Source organism: Puntigrus tetrazona, chromosome 18 (assembly GCF_018831695.1).
Source record: "Puntigrus tetrazona isolate hp1 chromosome 18, ASM1883169v1, whole genome shotgun sequence".
NCBI classification, from domain to species: Eukaryota; Metazoa; Chordata; class Actinopteri; order Cypriniformes; family Cyprinidae; genus Puntigrus; species Puntigrus tetrazona.
The window spans coordinates 13,326,486-13,354,323 of record NC_056716.1 but is presented as its reverse complement, the minus strand read 5'-3'; the positions used below and the strand labels follow the sequence as shown (position 1 = coordinate 13,354,323).

Here is a 27,838-nt window from a genome sequence, read left to right as displayed (position 1 = left end):
CAGAGTGAGTAAATAATGACAAAATTGTCATTTTTAAAAATGAAAAATAAGCAGTAACGACTGGATATTTTTGGTCATGTGACTTGTTTTTTTTTTTAAGTGACAAGTTATTTCACCATATTTGTTTTGACTTTGACCTTTGTTGACCTTTTGACACGTATAGTCACTGGATTACGAAAGCAAGCCTATTCTATGGAGCCCAAACACTTCCTTAATTTCCATTTTCTCTGTTTTCCCTTCTTCTTTGCAGCGTTTTTGAAAAGGGTAATTCCTCTGTTACAGGACATTGCAGGGCTTATATCGGTAAGTGCGACATGTGATTTTGATTTTGGAGATGTTGTAATATTTGTGCCCATTAAAGCTGCAGACGAAAAAAACGATTAGTGACGTGACAGACGAGCGAAACGCATCCAGTGGAGTTGTGGAAAAAGACCGACGACAGAGCCCTGGCGGTGTTTCTCAGCGTGACGTGAACGGATGGGAAAACATTGCGCTAGAAAGTTTCACACACCAGTGAAGTAGCGGAGGGAGAGCTTGAGTTATGACTCCTTTAATGATCCTGTTTAATGTTTCTAATCTTCGCTCATGTTCCGTGCGCAGAAATATGCAGAAAGATTTGTGTGAAACCGAATTTTTTTGTCTTTGCTTTAGGTGCAAAAGTGTCACAATACAGATTTATACAGCGCAGACTGTTTCAGAGCAGTAATAAACAGGAAAACAACGGTGGTAATGTATCATATCAGCTGCATAATGTCAAATGAATGTATCAAATTAAGCTTCAATGCAGCTCTACTGAAGACATCGTGCAGCTCAGTTTAGTTCAGTGTTGCTTCAGGTCGGATCAATAACGGGTTCGATATGCATCATTCAGCTCAAGTAAGTTCAATGTTGATTCAATTCAGTTCAATAACAGTGTCAGTGCTTTCTTTTCAAATACAGCTTTGCCACTTGATTAACACGTGCATCAATCAATTTAGCAGACACCTTTTTTCCAAAGCGACTTACAAATGAGGAATACTACATGCAATTCATCTTAAGGAGCCTTAAGCAATTATTGTAATTTTCCTAGACGTATTCAATGAAGTGAATGTCATTGCCCAATTGTGACATTCTTATTCAATCGGTTGACCTCTTTGAGACCTCTTACCTTTCACTGGCCTCTGCTGTCAACTGTTACATTATTCCCAAGAGCTCCACTAAGAGTAATTAAGTAATAAAATAGGAGAGGCTGTGTTACATGGTTTAATATTGTCACAGTTCCACTTCAGCCGGCCCGTTTCTCATGTTACAGTACATCTTTAAATGCTGTTATAAAACAAATTAAAAGAGCACATGACCATTTGGAACGACACAGGGGTGAACTAACCCTACAGCTTAATTCATAACGTTATATTATTAAGCCCATTCATAAGTGCACATTTATTTCCTGACAAATAAAAGCAGAAGTTAGTCGTGGGCCTCAAAAAGCAAAAAGTAATAAAGACTTGCAAAGTTCAATGAATATGACTGCATTTTAAGATGTAAAGCAGTTCTAAAAGAAACTATTCTCATTATTCAGCTAAGTTTAACGTTGATTCAATTTAGTGCAATGAGACACGAAGATTTATCAATTATTAAGCGAATTAAATATAGCTAAAGCAGCTCTAAGGCAATAGTATTATTAATCAGCTCGGTTAAGTAGATATGATACAGTTTTGATGGTCTTGATGTTAGAAAGATAATCGATAAAAAAAATGTACAGAAACACCCTGGATGGATGGATCGTCAGTCCATCACCACGTAGCTTTAATAAGGCTGCCGAATGAATTGTATACAAAAGTGAAATCTGGTTTGTGGTCTCTGGTGTCTTCAGTGAGGAATTCCCCCAATATATTCGGCTGTTATAAAGCAGATGATGCATGGATGAAGGAATCGGCTCTGCTGGACTCACTCATCCAGTTCTCAGCTAGCAGAGGTCAGAGATGCTATTTACATTTTCCCACCAGCACTCCAGATATCCATGGGCGAAGAGGTAAAGAAGGGGCGACGGCTGCTGAACCTTCTTCAAACGACCACCACCACCATCATCATCATCATCATCACTGCATGCCACTCTTCATTCGAAGTGAACCTAAACCCAGAACAAACTGAGACATATCTTTAGCGACAGGAGACTGTGGAACGCTCCAGCTGGAGATCAGGGCCTGCGAGAGACCAGATGCAACTAAAAAGTTGTTGCGTTGAAGCTGTTGTGAAAAGGAAGTTGAGATATTTTCTTTGCTATTGATGCGTGTCAAAGTGAAACGGCTAAACGTACAAGAAAAAATGTAGGCCCTTGTTCTAGTAAACGTCATCAGAGATGAGACGTCTACAAGAAGAGGGGGAGGTTATTTTGATTAAAGATAACGAGGGCACATTAATTAAAAATGTCCAGTTTGATTGAATTGTGGTTTTAAAGCAACTGCGTGCACTTTTGAGTGATTTTCACGCCTTTTCGAATGATGCCCTTCATTTTTTTATTCACATAAAAGTCTCCAAGCAGCAACTATATTTAAAAATGCAAAATGTAAAATTCTCCAGTCAGAATTGACCAAAGACTGCAGAAGGGTTTCAATGTCATATAAGACTCAGCATCGAGTTTTTACTAACAAGATTAAAAATTCCCCTTTTGCCTTTCATTCACATGTTTTTTCAAACAGGCAACAGACGGTGCTGGTATTTCACAATAGCGTTGCCCAATCCCAGTGCACATCCATCAGTTTAATTGAATCTTTTCTCTGACAACGCAAATCCCTAAGATAGCACTCATTTATACAGACTCAACACTTCAGTTGGAGACCCTTATCAGCATTCATTTCAGTACACAAACCGTTCTTGATTCCCCAAGAACATGCTATAAAGAATTTTTTCTGCCATGAGGAGTGGAACTTTTAAAACTTTGATAAAAATAAAAATTTGAGGAAAAATTAAGTTCTCTGAGGAACATCATTTACACAATTAGGTTTCATGCTAACCAAACAACAAACAAACACCCACACGCTCCCACCCACACACTCATGTTCACGCACACACATCCAGGCATTACTCAGAGGGGGACTGAAAGTGCTGTTCGAGTAAAAGATGAGTAAGGTACAGAAGAACTGACTTTTTTCACAACCCCGAGCTCTGACTCCTCCTCTGGAGATGGTGGGGTGGATTTTAGAGCTGACCGACCCAGACAAATGCTCAAGAGTGAAGTAACTCCAGCTCAAACTCTCCTCCAAACACGCTTCCCATCTCAGAAGCAGATAAACGTGCTCTCTGCTGGACTGCTGGGACCCCTTCAAGATCTTTTCTTTGAGATTTATTCCTGTAGCTTGGAGCGCAGGTTCCAGTCTGCAGATATTCAAGGGTGTCGCGAAAAAGAAAATCCTAAATGCTGACGGAGGCGTGCGGCCTGATGGGATCGGACGTCAGAGACCTGAGCTCCCTGCTTCCAGCGGTCCCGAACGCAAACTGTTCCCTGCCTGTCGGCGGAGCTCCGCAGTGGGGACCGATGCTGGACTTCCACCCTGCCTCCCCGTACGGATCTCTTCCCTCCCACTCCTTCGTCAAACAGGAGCCGAGCTGGGGGCCCGCAGACCCCCACGAGGACCCTCACTGCGGTCTGGGGGCCTTCACCGTGCACTTCTCGGGGCAGCTCACGGGGATGCACGGACCGTTTGCTGATTCTCCGTCCAGCCAGAGCAGGATGTTCTCCAGCGGGCCTTATCTTCCGGGCTGCATGGACAGCCCTCCTGCCCCGCGCAACCAGGGTGAGACCGCCGTCCCGCTCGGGGCTCACAGACTCTCTGTCCCCAGACTCCTGTTCAGAGCTGACATGAGATGTTTGAGGTTTGGTGTTTACGGAGCTGTTGATGCCAAGTTACTTATAGACGATCTCTTAAATGATTATTAAAGTGCTTTAATTAAGCATTTGAATTAAATAGTCAGGTACTTATATACTATAAACTATGCTATACTTATTATTATACAGAACTTATATAGTAGAAGTAGAACTTAAATAGTAATTATTTAAGCTAAGCTATTTTAATCATATGTCATATATAATAACCATCATATTCACAGTTAAACATGCATTTATTAATAAATGGCTCGGAGAGCACACGAGTAGTTTATTTTATTAAACAATTATATAAAAGAGTCACACGGATATACGAAAGTGAAATATTTGGATGAATATGATTCATACAGTATCTGATGATTTCAAGGAAATCAAATTCACTTTCTGATTCGGATGTTAAAAATACAGCCAACATTTATATTGTGTAAATGTTTTTACATATGCTGCGTCAGCTTTGATAGACATCTCGGATCTCGAAAGACACTTCTGACCTCTTTAACGTTTTTGGGAAAGCAGAATATTAATGCTCGATTGTTCAAAACGAAACTAGATTAAAACGTTTCCTAAAGGATTAAAGTAGTATTTTACATTAAACCAACCAAAAAGATACTGCAAACATTTTGAAGATAAAAAAGGTTTTTTTCTAAAATTCACTAGCACGAAATGCCATTTTATAGAATTATGGCTTACTAAACTTGGTTTTTATTCCATTTATTCCATGCAAAAGTTTCATGCAATATCTCTCTCTGCAAACTAGCGTTCACTTTTTGAGCTTCTCTCCTTTAAACCTGAGAGCTCTTAACACGAATGTCTTTTAAATGCACACGACAGTGTGTCTCCCATGTCTACTTCTGTAATTTATCATCAGATTATTTTAAGAAAATTCACACCAACTAACTGATTCATTGCATAAGCTTTTTAGTCTCAAGTGAGTTTATGCACTGTAAGTCTGTTGAAAAGGGATGTATTTGTGGAACCTTTTCTATGTTTACATTAGGTCATTTTCGAACGATTACTTGCATTAGAACATTTTTCCAAGCTTTTTTTTTTTAACAAAGACAAAGAACAAAAACAAAGAGCAATGCACAATTATGCAACAGTCACAGCTGAGATGTATTCAGTGAGAAAAAAATTCCCTAATTCATCTGTTTTTCTTTGTCTATTTCTCTCAGGTTATGGTACGGTAGCATTAGATGGAGCTCCCAGTTACGGACACACACCTGCTCACCACAATCCATTCCCCAACAACACCTTCAAACACGAGGACCCCATGTCCCCCCAAAGCACCATAGGTAAGGAACATCTACTCTCAGTGACGCATACAAAGCAGTAAATGCCTCTGAATAAAAGATGATGCGAAAGTGAACCATTTGCCGGTTAGTTTCCATGTACAGTTTGTTTGAGCATCCTGACCAAACTGACACAGAAACACTGATTTAGCCAATGGCGTGAGGGTGTAGGCAGAGCTACGAATATCAGGCGCTTTACCTTTAAATGCTTTGCACTCTCTTGTGTGAATTGTATTGATTGTGCACTTGTAGTCTACTTTAAATTTACTTACAGTATATTACATAACTATACTTGCAGATAATAAAATATTGATTAAAAAATACATAAAGGGTACATTTTTATAAACATGTTTTTTTTTTTTATTTAGTGCACTTTATAATAATGTAAAAGACATTTTGTTTTAATTTACTGTCCCGCTGTAACCAAGTACACTATAACATACTAAAACACTTGTAAATAAGTACTTGATTACAACTATAACTAGTGTATTATTTGATATTCCATTTAAATGTAATATATTTCAAATGCTCTAAATGGCAAGTTCATCATCATAAATGTTTAATTACACACACACACACACACATACACACACACACACACACACGTATATATAAAAACGCATGGCATATAGGTTTCAGTACAACATTATGTATTTTAGTTTACCATAAATAGCAACAAATGACATTTTTTACCCATTTTTTAAATGACAATAGAAATAAATGGACCAGGTGGGTTAAAAAGCACTCTTCCATTTCAGCTAATTCCAATAATTTTAACGTAAACTGTAATGCATTTTAATTGAATTATAAATTTGATGCAACTGAGTGTCCAAAAAGTGCCCGTGTATTATATTATTACCAAAATAACATCTCTTTTCAAAAGTATGCTAAAGTGTACTCCTTTTTCACAGGGGCTGTGTAGGATAGAGCAAAATTTGTGAACGCGCATTTAAGTATAGTATGACAAATAAGATGTATCTCTATCTGGAGATCTCTGTATCTGCAGGATCATCTCGAGGTTAAGTGTCAGATGGAGTTTTAATGTCAGGGCGTATTTTTTTCCTTCTTGTTCTCATTTTTACCTCCCCGTCTCCTTCCTCTCAAACACTCAAAACACTGTATGCAACCGTTTCGAAGTTCATTAAGCATAAATTATACTGGCATAAATTACCGTCACTCTTTTTTTGGGCTGGCTGAGAGGAGGAAGCAGAATTGTGGATGTGGAGAAGTATGTTTAGTGCTGCCGAGGGACTGATTCCCTGTCTATTGCCCTAAGAAATGAACAGAGCGCTCTCAGAAACTCCGCTGACTGCTTTATGGTCTCGGGGAGCCCTGCGCTGTTTGGATAACCGCAGTAAAGATGAGGCCACGCTCTCTGTTAGCTCTACTGTAAAACGCTTTGTTTCACTTGTAAACAGTAAACTGAAGTACATCAGTATATCTTTCAGATATTGCCGACGTACGTGGTCTTTGAGGGTCGTAACGCGCGCTTTGATTTTGTGAATATGCAGGTGAGCAGCAGTACTCCGTCCCACCGCCTGTCTATGGGTGCCACAGTCCTCCCGACAGTCAGACCCTGCTTTTGAGGAACAGCTTCAACAGGTACCTTCTTCACCATCGATCATAACTATAGCATAACATGATTTCCTAATTACGAGTTTTAAAAGTTAATTAATTGGCGAGCTAATAATTCCCAAGGTGTGATTCATCATGCATGAAATAATAACAATAAAGTGCAATAAATTGCATCACAGAGGAAGCAGCAGCGAATTACAAGAAGTTACAAAAATACGCCGAATTGTTTATGCAACTGTTGAAATAAAGGGATATTCCTGGATATTATCTAACAACATCATCTGAGACGTGCCACAGAAAACAATTTCTGCTTGTCCCTCAGTCCGCAAAAACATTTCGGGGGTTATTAAAGCAGGGATGTTATTATCTAAATCTGTGGTTCTCAAACATTTTGATTGTCAGTTTAATGGCTCATTTAATATAGTTTATTAAAAATCTATTTTTCTTTTTAAAATTCCAACTCACCCTCGCCTTTTGAAGTACCAGGATTCCCAAGGATCATGCAGATTGCTGTAAATATTAGAACTGCACGCCCACGTTAAACATTTCTGTAGTTATGCAAAGCTCTGAAATATTTCATAGAGTAGAAATGTTAGAAACATCATGGAACCTTTCAATACTGTTGGTGACAAAGGCATCTAGGTAAATGATTGTTTTAATGTTGGCACTACTGATCTAGGACGATATACATAATTTTAAATATACATAATCCATAAACATATCTATAAACAAGGATATACATAATTTTGTCATATGAAATTTAAATGTTGAACTTGCATGGTCATAACATGAGTTTAAAACTTGTGTGTGTGTATATATATATATATAATTGTTTACATGCAATCAGCTATAATTATAGCAATATAATTTGCTATTGTTTACATGATTTATTTTTCACTCTTTGAAATCCTCCACCTCCCCCAGCTCCACCTGTCTAGATATGCTGTGGCATTTATTAGCACCTATTCACGACCCGAGCATTTACATAATTTACTTTTGACGCTCTGAAACCCTCCACCTCCCCCAGCTCCACCTGTCTACATCTGCTGAGCGTTTATTCATGCAGCAGCGGAATATCTTACATCCTCACAGTCAAAATAATTCATTTGACACACTGGCTAATCAGCAACATAGCAGTTCTAGTCTCCCAAAGCCCAATGCGTTAACATACAAAAAATATTCCAATAGTTGTTGATATTTGGTTGAAATATTTGGTTCAATAGTTTCACAGCAACGCCTATTCCAGTGCAGTGCTTTTGCCCCATAGTCCTCCATTGTATGTCACGCTAAAGACTGAACTTGAATTGAACTCGGAACGTTTTTAAAAAGGCACATTAATTAGCGTAAGCAGTAAAATGTGTGTGTTTTTGATTTGTGCCTTCGCCGTGGCACAGACCCCTCTGGTTTCTGAGTGACTGAATTGAGCGTCAGTGAGGCCCATGTCTGGATGGCTCAGATAAATCCTGAATTAGTCTGCAGTGAGTCTTGCTGTCTGCACAAAGGTTAAGAACTGCACAGCAGCCCTCAGCAGGCCAAAATACACTCACAGTGATCTACTACCCGTTTCCTCTGAATTCCTCTTCCTTTCTCTGCCTGGCCCTCCCCAGAGACACAAGAGGACGCAGAGAAAGAGTTATGTATTCAAAAGAGGAACTTTATTTTGAGGAGAGGGGGGAAAGAATATCAGTATATAATATAACAATTGACGCTAGTTTTCAAAAGTTTTTGAGATATTATTAGCATTTAAAATGTTCTAATTTGACTATATTTTCAAATGCGTTTTATTACTGTAATGCAATGCATCGTTGGCCTGCTAATTGCTAATTGCTCCTCAGAAAAAAAAAAGTTTGATTATAGCATATATTTTTCACACTCTGAAACGCTCCACCTTCCCCAGCTCCACCTGTCTAGATATACTATCGCATTTATTAGCGCCTATTCATGAATCAAGCATTCGCATTATTTACCTTTGACGCTCTGAAACCCTCCACCTCCCCCAGCTCCACCTGTCTACATCTTGCTCACAGTTGGTCTATTTATTGACATCAGAAAGTTCACACTGGCTGGTCAGCAGCATAGAAGTCCCCCAAAGCCCAATGCATTAACATACTAACACTATTGTGGTAAACAATGATTTTTAAGTTAAGAAGTAGAAGTTAATAAGAGGAAAATCTATTTGAAATACTTTTTTCATAACACACTGAATATCTTTAAAGGAATAGCTATTCATTAAAGGAGAGAAGCAGTTGAAGATAAATGTAGTTTTCATTAGTGACACAGGAATTGTTGTGCATTCTTCAAGTACCGCCCTGATGTTGTTTAGCGAAAAAGACATCACAGAATCCGAAATCTAGTTTTGATAAGACACGATCGCAGCATCCTCACTTTTGCCCTTGCTGTCTCAAGATCAGAGTGCTTTTGGAAACCATCAAAATTCACACCCGCTTAAACAAACTCACTCGCTTGCATCAGCCTGGTACCGTTGCAGCGTGTTCCGGTGACCTCACAAACCTCCATTTCTTGCCAATAAAGTAAGATTAGAGAGGCGCAAAAAGGGGAAATTCCACCTTATTTACATGTTTGGCATAGAAATGCTCTCTCGCATTTTGAAACACTGGTATGAGCTGTAGTGAAAGCAATTTATTGGAAAGCAATGTGGCAACCAATCATAAAGTAAGAAAGTAGAAAAAAACCACCAACATCTAGTTTATTTTCTGATAATTCTATTCTATTCTATTTTAGAACACTATATTATTAGTATATAAAATTATAAAGATTATTTAACTATAATTAAGTAAATAATTAGAACTACAACAGCGATCACTCAACCAGCATTATTATTGTTAAATAATAGCATACTTTAATAAGTTTTGCCCCTCTGACCTTCAGAATCTGCTACTTCAGCCCACAGAAAAGGGACAGACAGCATATGAGTCAAGATCATTTCTCCAAATCCTTCCCACAATACCCAGAAATCTCAGTGACATCACACTATTACATGCCCGTGCCAGGCACTCGTCTCACCAGCCCGGACCACGTGAGAGCCGTGAGATACACCGCTTTAGAAACGTGTGTGTTTTCACTGTGCCAGACAGGCCTGCTTCTTTAGAAAACAGTTATGAATCAGTGATGATTAGAAAAAGACACCAGCACTACACAAATCCACACTTCTGCTCAGCGAAGGAACCAGAGAAATATAACACGGCATGAAAAAAGTAGAATAAAAAATGTTTTGTTGGTCAATAAATTTCTTTCTTTAGCTTTTTCCTGTTCTATTATTGGTATGCCTCTTCCCTTTTTAAAAGCGTTGTGCTTGCATTTCTGTTTTCTGTCCTGGCAGTGATAATCTCTACCAAATGACGTCTCAGTTGGAACGAGGACTTACCTGGAATCCCGTCAGCTCACTGACACCCAGCATCAAGAGGTACACACTCTCATTTCAACACCCGTGCCTTCAAAATAACCCTTCCTTTCATCCCTCTTCATGATGTTTTCTTTTCTTTTTCCTCTTATTTTCTTTCTCATTTCTTATTGTATACTTTCACATTTCTCCTTTCCTTTCCTTTCCTTCAACCCTGTTCATGATGTTTTTTCTTTTTCCATCTTTAAAGAACGTTTCCTTTCCTTTCCTTTCCTTTCCTTTCCTTTCCTTTCCTTTCTTTTCCTTTCTTTTCCTTCAACCCTGTTCATGATGTTTTTTTCTTTTTCCATCTTTGAAGAACGTTTCCTTTCCTTTCCTTTCCTTTCCTTTCCTTTCCTTTCCTTTCCTTTCCTTTCCTTTCCTTTCCTTTCAACCCTGTTCATGATGTTTTTTTTCTCTTTCCATCTTTGAAGAACCTTTCCTTTCCTTTCCTTTCCTTTCCTTTCCTTTCCTTTCCTTTCCTTTCCTTTCCTTTCCTTTCCTTTCCTTTCCTTCAACCCTGTTCATGATGTTTTTTTTCTCTTTTTCCATCTTTGAAGAACCTTTCCTTTTCTTTCCTTTCCTTTCCTTTCAACCCTGTTCATGATGTTTTATTTCTTTTTCCATCTTTGAAGAACCTTTCCTTTCCTTTCCTTTCCTTTCCTTTCCTTTCCTTTCCTTTCCTTTCCTTTCCTTTCCTTTCCTTTCCTTTCCTTTCCTTTCCTTTCTTCGTCTTCTCTGCCGTCGTCTGCCCTACTTTAATTAGTGTCTGTTTTGAAGGAAGGCCTCTCTGTCCTCTGATGTGACACAGCACTTTGAAACAAAAGTACAGAGAGAAGTAGGAGCATGAATCATGCCGCGGTGACAGCAGAGGAGATAGGAGTGGATCCTGCTCAGTCAAGCAGTCCAGCACAGATAGAGTGTCCGACCTTAGATGTGTTGAAGGGGTAGCATGTTTTTGTGTGTGAGAATAAGGCAAATAAATGTTGAAATGAAGAGATGCAGACAAGCTAAAGGGCAGAGGGGAAAGTCCCAAAGCGTTGTGAGAATTTTGCTTTGTGTTTTTAGCAAATGAGTGAACGCGTGCTTGTCTATAGACAGATGAGTAGGTGACTGGGATGCTGGACAGAATATTTATGCCGTCTGTCCAGATAAAATATTTGGTATCCACCCTTCTCACCCCCGTTGCCATGACAACAGGGTGTTTATCTACTGAACGGATGAATGGTCGGGCTGTGGGAGGACTGGACCAGCAATGGCTGATTGTGTAGCTGTAAGACGTGAAGTGAGTCGGACAAAGAAAAAGCTTTAGAGGTCTTCAGCTCTTCATCCGTTACTGCCCACACTACAAATCCCCCTCCAGACTAACAGTCCCCCTTGCTATCATTTATGACCGTTGAGGCTTTTACACAGTTATTTTTGGATATAGCAACAACTCTTTGTTAATAAGGAGGAAATGCTGAATTATACGTAGCAGCAAATCTGTCTTTTCTGAGAATCTCATAAAGGTTATAGAGTCATATTTCCATGTCGCTGAGCAGTCTGTGTGCGGCTTTGTTTTATCTGCCAGATTTGAATAACTATGGTTACGTGCAGGGCTTGACATTTAAAATGAGTAGTTAATACACATTTCAGTTCAGTATTTGAAGCTGAATTTAGCAAAGGATATATTGTTGACCGTTTTTGCTCCGTTTGGTTCATGAGAACAGCGGAACAGTCGTGCGTATGCAGCACACAGAGGTTCGTTAATGAATGATTTGCGTTTTCGAATTTTGAATCATTTGAGTCAATGATTCGGCGGCCCACTCACAAGGATAGGCACTTGCTTTTGATAGGCAGAGTCATTGAAATTCTGCCACTTAGTGCAGTATTAAGTCATATAAACTTGTGGCCAGTGAAAATGCTAAGCGGCTAGTAAATTTGGAAAACCACTAGCAAAAAAGCTAACGGTTGTGTGTAACTCCTCTCTGTCTTTGTGTTTAGTCACAGTGGTGGTTATGAGGCTGAAGCGCCTGCAGGAGCTCCGCTGGTGTACAGCTGCAGCACTCAGTATCACATACACACACACGGTGTGTTCAGAGGAGTACAGGTGGGGGACTGCACAACAAAAACAACACACACACACACACACACACACACACATATATCCATTGTATCTGTGCGCACAGACTGCATTCTCACTATAATATAACCATAAAGTGTGTTGTAATAAAAGGATAGTTCACTCCAAAATGAAAATTCTGTCATTAACTAATCCTCATGTCGATCCAAACCCTTAAGACCTTCTTCATCTTCAAAACACAAATTAAGATATTTCTGACAAACTCTGAGAGCTTGCAGACCCTGTAGGGGAAGCCACTGAATATAATATTCAATTATATCAACGTATATAAATATAAATCAACAGAACAAACACAAAAAAACGGTCATTGCTTTCAGAGGTGGATGCTTATCGTGCAAGACATAAATATATAAAACTTGCGGTAAAAAAACAGTAGCATTTGAGGTTTTACCGTTTTAAACTTAAGTTTACAATTAAATACCGTAATGTCATTAACCAATATAGTGATAGATATAATGGTGAGACTCATTGAACTGAAATATGCAATAAACTTTAATTTAACAACATTACACGTAACATGCCACTCTAGCAAACATAACCGATACGAAAAACAGTTATTTCAAAGAAAAAACATCTAATTTAAAATGCAATGTAGGGAATCATAGGAACATCAATTTTCATTTTCATTCTTTTTCACTTCCAAAAACAATATTTCACTGTAAAATGATCTTAAATGTCTATTACAGTTTTTCACCATATATATCAGGGGAAATTACCGTTAGCTATTTAACAGGTTTTTACTGTAGCATTTTTACAGTTTTTTTTTTAACATGGTCATTTTTTTACAGTGTACAGAAATACTTTGAGATTAAACAGACGCTGTCCCCTCGCTTCGACGGGCAAAATTCGTGTCAATTTGAACCCTTCAACCCTTCAGCACGTAGTGTTCATTTGGCCTGAATCGACATCCATCGGAGCTTGAGAAACCTGATACTGTCCAGAGAATAGCGTGCATGTATGCATGTTTACAGCTTTAGTTTAAAGCTTTCCTCTAAAGGCTTTTAAAAGCTAAATTGATATTTAACAGGCCACAAGATAAGACGGTTTGCTCAGATGCAGAGCCCATCCGGGGGTTTGGTAACGCAGCAGTTAAAACAAACAAAGGCTCAGAAATACAGCAGAACTGGCAAACAGTGTTTGCTGATTGCCAATTATTCCGTTTTCATTTTTTTTCCCTCCAGGACGTGCGGAGAGTACCAGGCATCACTCCCTCCATTAAATCATCAGAGAACAGTGAGAAACGGCCTTTCATGTGCTCTTACCCCGGCTGCAGTAAGAGATACTTCAAACTGTCCCATCTGCAGATGCACGGCAGGAAACACACAGGTGAGACAGGCGCCAACATACGCAGGTTATACGGAAGAAAAAAAAAAAAGTTTCCAGGTTCTCTTTGGGGTCACAAACAATCCAAATCGCTTTTATGGTCTAGCTTGAGATATCATTTGTCTTAATAAGCAGCAGGTAAGATTTACAGCGTTACGCAAGATGCATAACAAAGTGATAAATCGTGCGGGGAATCTATTTTTTTCAGATCTCTAATAAGAGAAATTAATGGCAGGGAATTAATTTTGAAGATACCTGGACACTTGAATGTCTGACTTTATTCTAGTGACAGAATGAGTCTGATAACAACCATTATTCACAATCATCAACACACACACACACACACACACACACACAGGTCAGTTATCCTTGTGGGCACTCACCATAGGGATAATGCTTTTTTTTACCCATACAGATCATATATTATAACGCTCTACCCCTTATAGGAAACTTTTTTTAAGCATTTTTTAATTATCCAAATACTTCATCCCGTGTGATTCATTAGCTTCTTTGACCTTGGGGACCTCAATTTTTGCAAAACAATTATTATTATTATTTGCACAACCTTAGAATAATCTCTAACAGCCTTGAGGGATACAAACAACGTCTCATTGTTTTCATATTACTTAACGTAAACGAACAATGAGAAGCATTCATGAATTTTAGTTATTGTTTATTTCAACATTTACCAGTACATTGTTACTAATATTGGACCTGATAACAAAGATGAATATATTCTGCAACAAAGTGTGTTAAAGTCATCTTATGGGGCCTTATAGTAAACGGTTTCCAAAAATGTGATTTTTAGCAGAGAAAACCACGGTGACCATAGCTTCAATGACATTATTAAACAATAATAGATCGATACGGGATACGTGTAAAAACTTTTTTTTGAAGGGAATTGTGTTAATACCAGTTTATCCGTCTATTTATATATTGGTGGAAATAATGTTATCATAGTAAAGTATTTGTCAGGGCCTCCTCTCGGTTTCTCAAGAATCTCCAGAATGAGTAAGAAACATCTGGACCCCATGACACGCACAGTTTCACAGATAGGCCTAAATCTACGACTATGAACATAATGAAGGCTGAATTCAATCGGCGCCCCCTTGTGGGAGCCCCGTGTTAACGGGAGACTGTGATTTGGGCCCCACGCAGGTGAGAAGCCCTACCAGTGTGACTACACGGGCTGCGGACGCAGGTTTTCCAGATCCGACCAACTCAAGAGACACCAGCGCAGGCACACGGGTAAGACGAAACACAGCCATTAATATCCTACGCTCATAACAAAAAAGGTTCTTAATTGGCATTGATGGTTTCGTAAAGAATCTTTCGGTCCTTAATATGTGACCCTGGACCACAAAACCAGTCGTTTTGACCAGGTAAGCTTTCCATTGTCGTGTGGTTTGTTAGGATATGAAAATGCTTTGCAGAGATGATCTTTTCTCAATATCCTAACGATTTTTGGCATAAAAATACATCATTTTAAACCATACAATGTATTATATCGGCTATTGCTACAAATATAGCCCACACAAGGTAAAAAAGCTGTCACTGGGGCAGTACCTTTTCAAAAAGTTTAATGTTTGTACCTAAATGGTCCATTTTGGCACCTAAAAGGTACATATTTGAACCTAAAAGGTACATATTTGAACCTAATAGGTACAAAAGTGTACCCATTAAAAAGGTACTGCCCCAGTGGCAGCTTTTGTACCTTTATTTCTGAGTGCAGTGACCTCACTGGTTTCGTGGTCCAGGGTCACATATTAGAAATAAGGTTCTGCATATTAAAAAAACAATCCTCTAGAGGAATGTCATCACTGCAAATAAAAACCGTTTGGACCCTTGGACCCATACTATGAGCATTTAGAAAAAAAGCTTTTTCCTCTTCTGGAAAAAAACATCAATATTGGTAACTCAGCAGTATATTTAAAATTTGTCCCAATCGGATGCTATTAAATAAAACGTCCCCACCGACCACGAACCCATCACTTGTATAAAGTATGTGAAGCCCACCACAGCTGTGTCCTGCTTTGCTCCTGCAGGTGTCAAACCCTTTCAGTGTGAGACATGTCAAAGAAAGTTTTCACGCTCGGACCACCTTAAGACCCACACTCGGACTCATACAGGTAAAACAAGTGCGTAAGCCTTTTTTCCCCCCGACTTCTTAAAAAGCATTTCTCGCATACCGCACGCCTCGATTGGATCACAGCGCACTAATGAAATAAACCGCGTGCTCCTCAGGTGAGAAGCCGTTCACGTGCCGCTGGCCCAGCTGTCAGAAGAAGTTCGCCCGCTCAGATGAGCTGGTCAGACATCACAGCATGCATCAGAGAAACGTGAGCAAACTCCAGTCTGCTGCTTGAGACGCTGTACATACACTGTATACATAAACACCCTCAACAGTTAAGAGCTTTCAGCCGGTGAAGAGAGAAAACGGTTTTATCGAAAGTTTGGCTTTTTGGATTTCACACGGAACGCTGCCATTCGCTGAAGTGCGTGTCTGCATCATTTTGGGTCATCTCATTTTGTAAATAAGATTTTTTTTGCCCATTTGTAATAGTTGTTTTTTTACATATATGGAAGTTAATTGCACTGGGTATACTTGTTTTTTTATTGTTATTTTTTTTTTTTAAATGGCAAGACGTGCCGGGTCGCTTTCATTTCTTAATTGGGAAAATAAATGGCGGATGAGTGAGAAACATCTAGTGTAAAAAAAAAAAAAAATTCACATGCACTGCAATTCCTTTGTATATATTTGTTAAGCGTCAAGTCTTTCTTAAAATGCCTTTTATAATAAACTACATTATAGATCCTCAGGAAATGGATCGTTTTAGTATACTCGTATAAATGTGTGCGTGATTGTATTTATGTAAACATACGAGACGTACCTGAGCGAATATATGCAGAAACGCTTCATACGTACACATGCTTATTTGCCAAAATTATTTTGAATTAGGTTTCATCATCAGTTTTTTTGTGTGTGTGTGTGTGTGTGTAAGCTGTATTTTCTGGCTAAAATTATTTCTTTAGAAACGACCAAACTGCAATTTTTTTTTTTTATTTGCAAAAACTGATTTTTCATTTTCCATCATCATGATTTTTACTATGTCTTCACGTTTCTGTTGCGTTGTACCGAGTCTTTAAGGTATTCTTTTCACCTCATCAGAATAACCCAGTGCTGTTTAGTTTGGTTTAACTCGAATGCACAATGAAAATTGCGAGAAAGAGTTGCATCTAGAATAACGTTTAGAAAAGGAACACCTTAAATGCAATTAATAGTTGAAAAAAAACCCCCATTACACTAGAATAAAGTTTGGTTTGGAGCATTTATTAAAAACCGTGTACAAAAACGAAACTGCATACAAACGTACACCAATGTGAATACGAGCAAGCAAGACCCCAGAAACGGTTCCAGATGAATGTTCTCAGCGTGGGGTCACACCGAATGCATCTCTATATACAGATCTAGTCCTCGTCCCGTTCAGCAAACACTGTATACCGTCATGGTTTGACTTCACCGCACAAAAACTGTTAATGATTGTCCTAAAATGGATGAGCGCTGAACGCATGCATTGATCAGGAAGACGTCCGGGCTTTCGACGGCCTTCGGGTTTCTATATTCAAAAACATGAAATGCTACTGCACGTTTGCATTATTTCTTATTGCCACTATGAAACACAGATTTGTTCGAAGCTTACGGGGTGTGAGATTTGTACTTGTTCTTGCAGAAAAACAAAAAAACAAAAGCGAAAGAAAGATCTCTTCAAGATCGAGGGTTAAAAATTAAAATCTTGCTCAGACACACGAATATATACATACACGTACATTCAAGCATCTAGAAATCGAATCGCATTTACGTAACATCAACATTACAAATGACAGCCTAGACTAGACTAAAGTGCGTTATTGCCCAGAAATACTTATCCATGTCAGAAGGGTCTTCTCGTCCTGAGGCAGCAGGTGTTGTCGAGAGGTCAGCGGGAGTGTTGATTGGTTTCAATCACGTATCGCATCTGAAAATTACGTCGCTTGTTCCAATCGAGAGGAACATCGCTTCAGTCATTAGAGTTCCCAGCATCAACCTTGATTTGCCGGTTAAGCTCCTCCCCTGCAGCAGAGCAAGGTCTATCATTGGTTCGTTCGAGAAAGGAGCTGATTGGTCGAGAGGTTTGGAGGATGGACCCTCTGAGGCGTTTCTCACGCCGTCAACTTCATTCGTCCTATAAACGAAGAGAAAAGTGAGAATTATATACGCAATCACGACTAATTCGTCAAGCTTTTCCAGTTCACAGGAAATACTGGACTTTTAAATTGTTGTTGCAATGGAAACCGCACAACAGAGCAACAACAGAAGAAGAATCCTTCATTTAGTTTTCACTTGCTTTCTCACGGCAACTTCTGCAAACTATTTTTAACCATATTTCGAGGTCTAGAAAGCTCATCTTACAGTTCAGACTCAAAGGGGGTATAGTTAGTCATAATCTCCCTCACTCCTCACGAGAAACACTCGCTCTGCTGAAAAACCAAGTAAGCTGGGTGACATTTTAGATCATTTCTAAGCAATCCTAATTATTCCACCAGATAAAATAATACGTTTCGGCCAAATTTGAAAGGCAGCTTCACATTTAGCTTTCACAGAGGGTCTGCCATTCACACCAATTACTTAACATTACTTGAATGAGTTACTGTTAATGAATTCATTCAGACACTGGCATTCAGTCATTGCGCTTTTTATTTTTACCGTGATGAGTCTTCTTTTGTGAAGAAAACTGGCCAGCCAGTAAGATTTGCTCACATGCTCAGAGCCGATGTTTTTAGACAAAACAAAACGGTGTTTATTAGCACCAACAGTGAAAAGCAGAGAAAGAATCCAGAAAGACTCTCTTTCTCTGTTTTGTGTACTGCCACCTACTGTCAGGGAATAAAACTGTATTGGTCTGAAAATTAAAAGAAAAGAAAACGATGGGAAAAGCTGACCGAATTTTCCTCCTGAACATGTGAACAGGAACAGATTAGCAATACGCTAACAATAAAAGTCAAGTCTCAGATTGTTCCATATATGAATTGTTTAAACGTTTCAATTAAAGAATTCAACTTCGCAATTCTTTTGGCTGTAGAATAAAGATTTAGTAAGAAAATACTAAGAAACCTCGATGAAAAATGTAGTAGAACAGAAGCATTAACAGTAGTTTATCCAAATTATTCCTTACTGCACTGACCTTTTTGCACAGAATATTCTTCTTTTTATTAGAAAATATCTCACTGGATTATAGACGAGAGCTGGAATCAGTATTTTACCCTCACGTGACAACAATGAAATCACATCATCAAAAACATTATTCTGTCACCACCACAGTGCAGCCCAGCCAATCAAAAGCAGAGCTGTAGGTGAATACATAAAACAACAAAATTATTTTCACCACTCTCTCACACACACACACACACACACTTAACACAGACGAACAGTGAATACAGTGCACAGTTGCAAAAAATCACAAGACAACGAGTATAAATCAATTGGACAAATACAGTAAGCTTGTACAAGGCCAAACAAAACTAAAAAGACAACAGCTGATTTACACCAATTTACACACACACACACACACACACACACAAAGCTTCCTGGGGTTAAAGGCGCTGTGTTAGATGGGTGGGCGTTGACCAGGTGACACGTGGGGCACCATGCCATGCTGAGCGATTCATGCCAAGCGACCAACCACATAAAACCCCACCTACCTGCCCACCGTCCCCAACCAATGGGCTGCTTCTGTCTACCTGTCTATCTGGAAACCAACCAATTACAGAGTCACAATGGAAAGAACAGACGTCCCCTTCACATAGCGTGACCTGTACTCAACGCACTGTCAGACGCTATCACTATCAAGGCTGTGATTATATGAGATTAATGCATTATTACATCAGATTATTTACAGAGTCTTATACAAGCAGGTAGATGTCTCTCTCTCTGCTCACCTGTGGACAGCTGACTGTGGGACCGCCGTCGGGTTGTGGGGGTCTTAGAGTTGGAGGAGAGGGTTGAGCCTGCGCTGCTGGCCCTCGAGATGGGGAGCGGCACAGGGGTCACGGGAGGAGAGTCCAGCTGTGTGAGAAACAGATTATTTAGAGGGGTGACAACCAGAAAGGTCTAAGTGAACTTTACAGGAGGGCAAAAGTGTTACCATACTTTGATAGGACTGTATACAATACCTTTTAATCGCTTATAACAAAAATGTGTAGACTCCTGGCTGACAGGGAACTTTTGCCAGTAGAAAGAGCTTTTATTTGAGATATATGTCCATTTCACACCATTCTGGTTCTCACGCCTTGATTTAGTCAATTTTGCATTTGTAGCACCCTATGAAAACTGTTATTTTTCCCCATTTTTTCCTTTATTGTTATACAAGTTAACATTTCATTAAATGTTTATAATGAAATGCATTTAATTTTCCCAATTTTCCATTTTATTTCTCGCAAATTATGTTTCTCATTTTAATTCCACTGGATTTAAATGTAAAAAATTGAACTGTAATAAATCACAAAGCATGTCTAAATTGAAACCAAGAAACATACTTTTTTTTTTTTTTTTTTTTTTTTTTTATAAAGTGTATCAAAACGTTTAATAACCAGAAAGCATGAGTCCAAATTTAAGTTGGCTATATGAGCACCATACTGTGAGTTTTCAAAACTATTTCTCAAATTTTAGCACACAAAATATATTATAAAATATGAACAGGAGCTGAGGAAAGGAATAATGAGTGCACTGATTAGTGTATTAGTGTAGTGAATGAGGCCATTGCAAACTAAAAGCTAGTACTGATCATATGAGCGTGTGTTTGTGATGCTGTACCTCCACGCTGTCATGAGTCGGAGAGGAGGATGTTGAGGAGTTCTCCGCTTGGCGGCGTGATGAAGACGAGGGCCCGATCTCAACTGTCCGTACACGCTGAGCGAACTTCAGAGAGCAAACCGACTCGCTGACGTTACTCTCCAGAGGAGACACCTGAGATACACAGAAGAATCAGTTATTTTTTTTTTTTTTGAGAAAGGGCATCAGAAGGAATGTAATTACAATAATCTGATTCTGAGAAAGCATTCACATCCTTGTAATAACCTTTAACCTCCAAATAACTTATGTGGATATGTTATGTGGATTTTGTGTTATTTGGAAACACTCAAAATTCTGCAGTAAAATCTTATATTTCTGTAGTTTAATAGGTATTTAATAATAACGTCAATGACTCATAACACAAAATTAAGACACACATTGCACTATACAGTTTAATGTAGTGAGCACAAAATTTAAATGCTAGTGTCCCACTAAATAAACACATTTATTAATAAAGCATTTGCTTGACTTGCTAGATTCAGGTTTTTACTACTGATTGCCAAATGAAACAGATTAATTTCACCATAGAAAAACAGAATTACGAGTAGAACATCCCAGGTTGTCATCTAGTAATTACGATAATGTTGTGAACTAGTTAAATTGTGCATCAAATTACCAAAATAAAAATAATAGGAAAATAATGTGTTTTGACTTCATTTCACCTTTAATACAACAGACCTCTGATTCCTGTAGTCCTCAATAAAGTGCTTTAGCATAGGAGGTGATTCTGTGGCGATTAGAATAAAACAACAGGAGAGCGTGTGCACAGACTGCTTAAAATACCTGGTCTGCTCGTGCTGTACCAAGCACAGGCTTCATCCCTAAATCCATTATAATCCACTCAAAATGTGTGGAGGTTTAAAGTAAGCCTCTCTCCATTATAACCCTGCTGACCCAGTGATCGCTCACGCACCTGCACCATCATGAGGGTCTTGCTGTCTCCGTTGAGCGAGTCCTGCAGCAGGTACGTGAGGCGGGAGTTCCTGAAGGGCACGTGCGAGTGTCTGGAGCGCAGGGCGTTGATGACGTCGCCCAGCGCAGACAGCGATTTGTTGATGCACTGAGCCTCGCGCAGGCGGCTGCCCTCGGCACCGGACTTGGCGATCCGCTCAGAACCCGCCAGATCCACCAGATTGAGCTTACCTGCAAAAATGAGGGCAAAAAAAAAAAAAAAAAAAAAAAAGCGAAGGTTTCGCGTTTGCCTTCAAATTATTTTCGGTTTCAACAAACAGCGCTCGTACCTGAGGTGCGGTGGCCCGTGGATGAGTTGAAACCCGCCACTGTGACGATAAGGAGAGCGTGAGAGCGAGAGCTGTGCTCGTTTAGATTGGTGCATGCTGTCGCTCGGTTCATGTGACCCAGGTCAAACACCTGCAGGGTCAAAGGTCAGCGGTTACAAACAATGAATTAAACTGAAATGGTGTTAATGCTCTCTCTCTCTCTCTCTCTCTCTATATCTATATATGACAGAATACTGATTTTACACCATCTGTGTTATACTATAGTTGTCCTTTTTATACTATAGTAATAGGAATGCATAATTACAAGCGACTAACTTTAAACCAAAGCCTAATCCCGTAGGAAGTACATGTATAATTACACTAACAAAGACACATTGACCTGTAATATCTGAAATAACAAAAACATCATTTACAAAATTAATGTTTAAATGGGAACACTTTCTCAAGAGTCCAATTTGTCATGTTTGAGAGTTAATTTTATTTCTTTTTAGAAATTAACTATATGGATAATCAGAGTTCATCTTAAACTATTACTTTTAATAATACACCATTAAAAGTTATGCTTACTATAAATGTACTTGATAAAAAAATCAATAATTTTAAATCTTTAACTTAAATTAAACTAAAAGGCCTTTTTGTTTGCTAAAACAAAAAATTAACAACCAGATGAAAATAGATTTTTAGAGTTTGATCATTTAGAGGCCTTAGAAATTAGCATATTCTCAACACGTTTAAAATAAAGAACAAATATGTAATATATAATAAACATTCATATATTAGTAATAATATATATATATATTTCACAGTTTTCAGAGGGGAGTAGCAATGGATATGCTTCACTTTGTCTGGTCTACCAAGGAAACTTCTTTTTTTTTTTTTTTAACTAATAGTGGTGATACTGGTTCACTAGAGAAGTTCATGAAGCTGGCACTGAAGCGTGACGACGGGCCGGAGGACTCTTCACCTTGTTAATGTCCTCCACGCTCTCCACGGTGAACTCAGTGAGTCCTGGCACATACAGCTGTCCACTGCCGTCCGGACACATCTTTATATCCAGCTTCTCGTTGGGATTGTCGCCCAACAAGTTTCTGTTAGTTTTGGACAAATACAGACAAATTCATTTTATCTGCTGACATTAAGGAACACGCAAAACTTAAAGTGGGGCACAGATTAACATTACGCAGCAGGCTGAATCAGAACCAATGCACATCTGTTTGAGTTACACAACACGGCAGGAAAGAGAGGGGACGGAGTGAGCGAGCAGACAGAGCAGGGGGAAATGAGTGACGTGTGATCTGTTTATGTCTTGCAGATGGCCTGAGAGGTTTTAAATCTAATCTGTTTTTACATAACTGCTGAACCGACAGAATCTGTGGCAGGTCGCACACACTTCGCTGTGAACACACTGGGACAATTATATAAAGGAGTGCTGAATACGCTGCGGTTATGAGCGTGCCACACTGAAGAGAAGCTCCTGTAGAGCTTTTATTTAACTTCTGCTGTCACCGTGCAGCTCTACTTGTGTCTGTTTTTCTCACCGAAGTGTCTCATTGTAGATCTCCACCATGCTGACAGTGATCTTGTAGTCCCAGTCAGGCTTTTTCTCAGACACTTCAGAGAAGAGCAGCCGCAGAGCACGCTGGTTAATGCCAGGGTCTTCAGGGACACCCTGCATTAAAAACACACACATTTTTTTTATTTTATTTTAAAAGATTACATTCAACGATGTTACTGAACTACTGAACTACTAATCCTAATAAAAAAAAAAAACATCTATATAATTGTTAAAAGCTTATATATATATATATATATATATATATATATATATATATATATATATATATATATATATATATATATATATATATATATATATATATATATATATATATATATATATATAAGCTTTTCAGAATTATTTCAGAAGGATCATGTGACACTAAAGAGCAATGGCAATGATGCTGAAAATGCTTGATCACAATAATAAATTACATTTTCAAAAATATTTAAATAGAAAAGTACAGTGTTAAAATTAAGAAAATATGGTTTTAATACGATATTAAAGACAAAAACAAATATATATATATACACACACACACATATATATACATATATATATATATATATATATATATATATATATATATATACACACACACACACACACATATATTTATTTTTTTTTTTAATATACGAATAATAATATTAAATGACAAAAAATACTATTAAATATTAATTAACATGTCCAAACACGCACTATATAAATAGTTTAAATATATTTTTTATATAAATATTAATTAGTGAGTACATGTAATAAAATTTGACCTTTTTGTTTGATACAAAAATATTGTCACAATATAAATTATCTAAGGTCCCGATGTGCTTGCTTTTCCTTTAGGACAAGATAGTTATTTCTTTTTGTTAGTTTGAGGATGAAATTTGGCAACATGACATACCTCCATGGTATAGGTCTTTCCAGAGCCGGTCTGCCCATAGGCAAAGATGCATACGTTAAAGCCATCAATACAGGAAGTGACCAGAGACTGCACTTCCTGGAACACCTGTCCAAATCACAAGAAAGTGTATAAGTGATATAACAACGAGACTGTGATTTACAGCCGGAGGAGAAAACTAGCTCAGGCACTAACCTCCTCCTGAGTGGCCTGAGTGGGAAAGACTTTGTCAAGTTCAAAGGTCATGAGCTTGCCCTTATTAGACAAGATAAGAACAGCATCATCGTCAGGGTCAAAGGTCACTATGTTTTTGGTGTCAGCAGCATCCGTTTCTCCAGCACATATGGGACGTACTCGGCACAACACGCGGATGTTTCCTGGCAAAACAAAATCTTTATAATTCGACCTTCTAATTTGCTAGAATCAAACGACGGAATTCTCACAGCTCTCTGCGGCCTCACCTTTGAGGCGCACCAGTTCATTGTGGCATTTCTTCCTCAGGTTCATCTCTCGCTTGTACTTGCGCAGCAGCTCTTGGTTCGCGCTGCTCACCTCGCCAATCACCTGACAGATCTGTGAACGCAGACGGACAGGACCGATGAGCTGCGGTCAGGCTGATGAGTCTGCGAGCTCACGTGTGCCGCTCTCACCTCCTGCTTCGCCTCAGAGATGGCTTTCTCCAGCATGTAAGGGAAGTCCTGCACCTGTCTCTTCAGACAGTTGTAATCGCAGGTGAGGGTTCTCAGAGCCGGCTGCAGCGTCAGGAGGTTCATCCGCACACCTGTTACACAGCAACATCATAAACTACATCAAATGGAAAATGTACAAAACATAAACTGAAGCGCTTTTGAGAAACATAGGCACCAATTCTCACTATTAACTAGTTGCTTATTAGCATGCCTAACGTATTGGCGGTGTGTTAGTGCTGATAAAGCACATATTCTGAATGACCATATTTGTACATCCTTAATCCTACCCATTATCCTAAACTTAACTACCTTACTATTAATAAGAGGGAAATCAGGAGTTTGAGGCAAGTCATAGTATTTTGTTAATAGTGAGACTTTGACCTTAAAACAACACTTTAAATATTATTATTATTATTATTATTATATTATTATTATAGTAGTTTACATTTAATTTTCAGATTTTATTTCCAATATTCCCAATGTTGAATCTGGTTAGGTTGAAGAATCCACCCTATTTTTTACTCAAATGAGCACACCTGTGTATGCATCCATGTATACATATAAATAGTATTTAAAATATTTAAAAGAAAGGAGATTTAAAAAGTATAATTCATTAAAAATGAATATTACACTAATAAAGATGCTGAATTAAAATCACTAAAATTAAAAATCACTAATAAAATATGTAGTAATCTTTTAGACAGCAACACAAAAGACAATATGATATGCCAAATATGTTAAGTATATTTCCTGGTTGTTTAAGGTGTCCTTGTTTATTATTATAAACATGTACAATTATAGGATATAGCTTAAGGTTAATTGCTTGTAATTGTGTATAATGTACTGTTATTACTATGTGTAATAAGTTCTACAAGAACGCTAAAATAATTACCTGTTTGGCATCGAAGTAATACGAATATGAGAGGAAAACATGCCTAACTCACGAAAATCCTAGTTTGTTTTGTTTAAGAACAATATGTTTTTTATTTTGACTTCAGGGTGAAACACGACTTGGGATCCGTTTAGACTAGTCTTAAAGTTAGTCAACTAATTTTTTATTAAACTCAAGATGAAAAGGTCTTATTTGTAATGGAAAAGTGAGAGCGATTATCCCATGACAACTACTAGTTGATAAAACTCTTAAGACGGTCTTAACATGGTGGCTAAGTTTACGAGACTGGCCCCTGGCCTCAAACAGGGTCTCACCTGCTAGGTTCTCATGGACAGCCTTCATCTCACTCTCGGCTCTGATGAAAGCTTCCTCGATCACTCGGTTCTTCTCCTCCTCCAGACTCTGCATCTCTGCCTCCAGCTGACCCTGAGCTCTCTCCATCTCACCCTCATACACCAGGATCTAACACACACACACACACACACACACACAGTCAATACATCTGACCCCAAAGTCAACAAACTCACTGAGCTCATAAGTTCTATGCACATAGTAAATGTTTTAAATGAGGAATTACATAAGGTTATATAAGGGAGAGATTAAATCGCCAACACACTGTATAATTTGTTGGTTGTACTCTATTGTATCAAGATCACTGTGAGTGTAAACACCTTTTTACAGATACTGATTTTATCCTATTCAGATGTAGTTATCCAGACATCTCAAATGGCAAAATATACAACCAAACAGTCCTGAACTTTAACCTTCATTTGATACCTGACCACAATAGCATTAAAGAACCAAGAAGAACTATATAAAGTAATAGTGTAATAAATTAAATAATACATTTAGGAAAGATGTGTGTGTAAACTACATCTACACAACCAGTCGAACATCTGATATACAATGCATTAGTGATTATGCTTCCTTATATTAAAAAAAACCCAAAATCAGCTGACCACTACTTTCCACCTCGATGCTAAACAATCACAACACAGCTTAACATCACAGAAGAGCACAGAAACATCCTACGTTCGACCCTATTTTAATAAAATAGCTTTACTTCTGACCAACACAACACAAAGCCAGTCATGACTACTAACCAGAGTCATTAGTTAGACTGATCTAATGCAGTTAGTCAAGTGAAAGAAGACCTGTGGGTGGGTGGAGGGCTGTCGGTCACACATGGGAGGAGCACCATCAAGACATACAAAGTACACAACAGGGGTGACAGACTATTTCACAGTAAATTAGACGGGATTACTAGTGTGGGTGGAATAAATAATAACCCTGAAGGGAATGTGAGCTAGTTACTCTGCAAAGTATCACAGGTCAAAAATGAGCATGAGTCAGGAATCTGACGCTCAAAACGGGACAAAGCCTCCGAAGTCTGCCCACTTCCTATAATCACGGTTGGAATCTGACCCATGACGCATTTTTGACCTCTGACCCCCGTAGAGTAATCTGGCCGACCTTGGAGAGCCTGTGGGTGACCTCGTTGTTACCCCCACCCACCGCCTTGGAGAGCAGGCCATACAGACGGCCGCGGTCCGTCCTCAGCTGCAACGCAAGTGAAGAGAGAGAGCCGTTAACCTGGCCTGAAACTAGAGCCTTGAGATTACCACCACAAAAACACAAACAGATTCATGGAGCCCCGTCTCAAAAAAAATAATCATTTACAGCATGATGTGGAACGCTGGCTGAATAATCAATCAAATATCTATAAGGACTAGTGTCTGTGCATAGGTTCAGGCACAGTAACACTGCTATGCAAATATGAGGTCTGCATGCTCTGGGCTGAATTCTGTGTAAAAGAGTGGCACAGACTCATCTAATAAAAAAACTGAATCATGTGCGAGTCTTATGGAGTTTACAGCAACCGTCATCTCACTATATGAGGACATGAGCATCATCTCCAGACCTGCTCTGAGAGTCACTACATTTAATTTGATAAAAACAATCATCACCAGACACATGTAACTCAAAAGGTCTTCACTACAACCATCCAAGATAAAAGTTGTAGAAAAGCATGTACTTCTCAAAGTGATATCAACAATACAGTTTGCTAATTTTTTTGAAGGAATAAATCACATAATGTGCATT

The 27,838-nt window shown here is 38.6% G+C and overlaps 2 protein-coding genes across 8 annotated transcripts in view; one reads left to right on the top strand and one right to left on the bottom strand.

Annotated features, from left to right (window-relative positions):
- The first annotated feature begins 239 nt into the window (after nt 1-239).
- wt1b (WT1 transcription factor b) lies at nt 240-16,395 on the top strand. 2 transcript variants are annotated; one of them, XM_043264611.1, is made up of 10 exons: nt 241-538; nt 652-3,773; nt 5,035-5,154; nt 6,663-6,753; nt 10,067-10,150; nt 12,110-12,215; nt 13,430-13,574; nt 14,730-14,819; nt 15,617-15,709; nt 15,816-16,395. In XM_043264611.1, the coding sequence occupies exons 2-10, from the start codon at nt 3,395-3,397 to the stop codon at nt 15,935-15,937; spliced, it is 1,230 nt and encodes a 409-aa protein (XP_043120546.1). In that variant the 5' UTR covers nt 241-538; nt 652-3,394; the 3' UTR covers nt 15,938-16,395. The 2 variants fall into 2 exon arrangements, with proteins under 2 accessions (XP_043120548.1, XP_043120546.1); XM_043264613.1 differs by having other exon boundaries at nt 240-3,773; nt 15,617-15,700.
- A 486-nt stretch (nt 16,396-16,881) lies between these two features.
- kifc3 (kinesin family member C3) overlaps nt 16,882-27,838 on the bottom strand; it is a 34,907-nt gene continuing 23,950 nt past the window's right edge. For 4 of the 6 annotated variants that reach the window (XM_043264609.1, XM_043264605.1, XM_043264608.1 and 1 more), the window contains 14 exons: nt 27,209-27,295; nt 26,050-26,197; nt 24,805-24,935; nt 24,616-24,727; nt 24,350-24,531; nt 24,158-24,262; nt 23,240-23,370; nt 22,666-22,789; nt 21,702-21,831; nt 21,374-21,603; nt 20,422-20,574; nt 19,548-19,674; nt 19,311-19,357; nt 16,882-17,794 (listed from right to left, as the gene is read on the bottom strand). In XM_043264609.1, coding sequence (XP_043120544.1) covers nt 17,786-17,794; nt 19,311-19,357; nt 19,548-19,674; nt 20,422-20,574; nt 21,374-21,603; nt 21,702-21,831; nt 22,666-22,789; nt 23,240-23,370; nt 24,158-24,262; nt 24,350-24,531; nt 24,616-24,727; nt 24,805-24,935; nt 26,050-26,197; nt 27,209-27,295 — 1,716 coding nt within the window. In that variant the 3' untranslated portion in view covers nt 16,882-17,785. The remainder of the gene's footprint in view (nt 17,795-19,310; nt 19,358-19,547; nt 19,675-20,421; nt 20,575-21,373; nt 21,604-21,701; nt 21,832-22,665; nt 22,790-23,239; nt 23,371-24,157; nt 24,263-24,349; nt 24,532-24,615; nt 24,728-24,804; nt 24,936-26,049; nt 26,198-27,208; nt 27,296-27,838) is intronic. The other 2 variants (XM_043264606.1, XM_043264607.1) reach the window with 2 other exon arrangements.

Bases quoted from the DNA above. Each gene is read 5' to 3' on its own strand.
- wt1b (XM_043264611.1), top strand. From the start codon at position 3,395: ATGCTGACGGAGGCGTGCGGCCTGATGGGATCGGACGTCAGAGACCTG. The intron at 6,754-10,066 runs GTACCTTCTTCA...CTGTCCTGGCAG, and splicing joins TTGAGGAACAGCTTCAACAG to TGATAATCTCTACCAAATGA. The intron at 14,820-15,616 runs GTAAGACGAAAC...TTGCTCCTGCAG, and splicing joins ACACCAGCGCAGGCACACGG to GTGTCAAACCCTTTCAGTGT.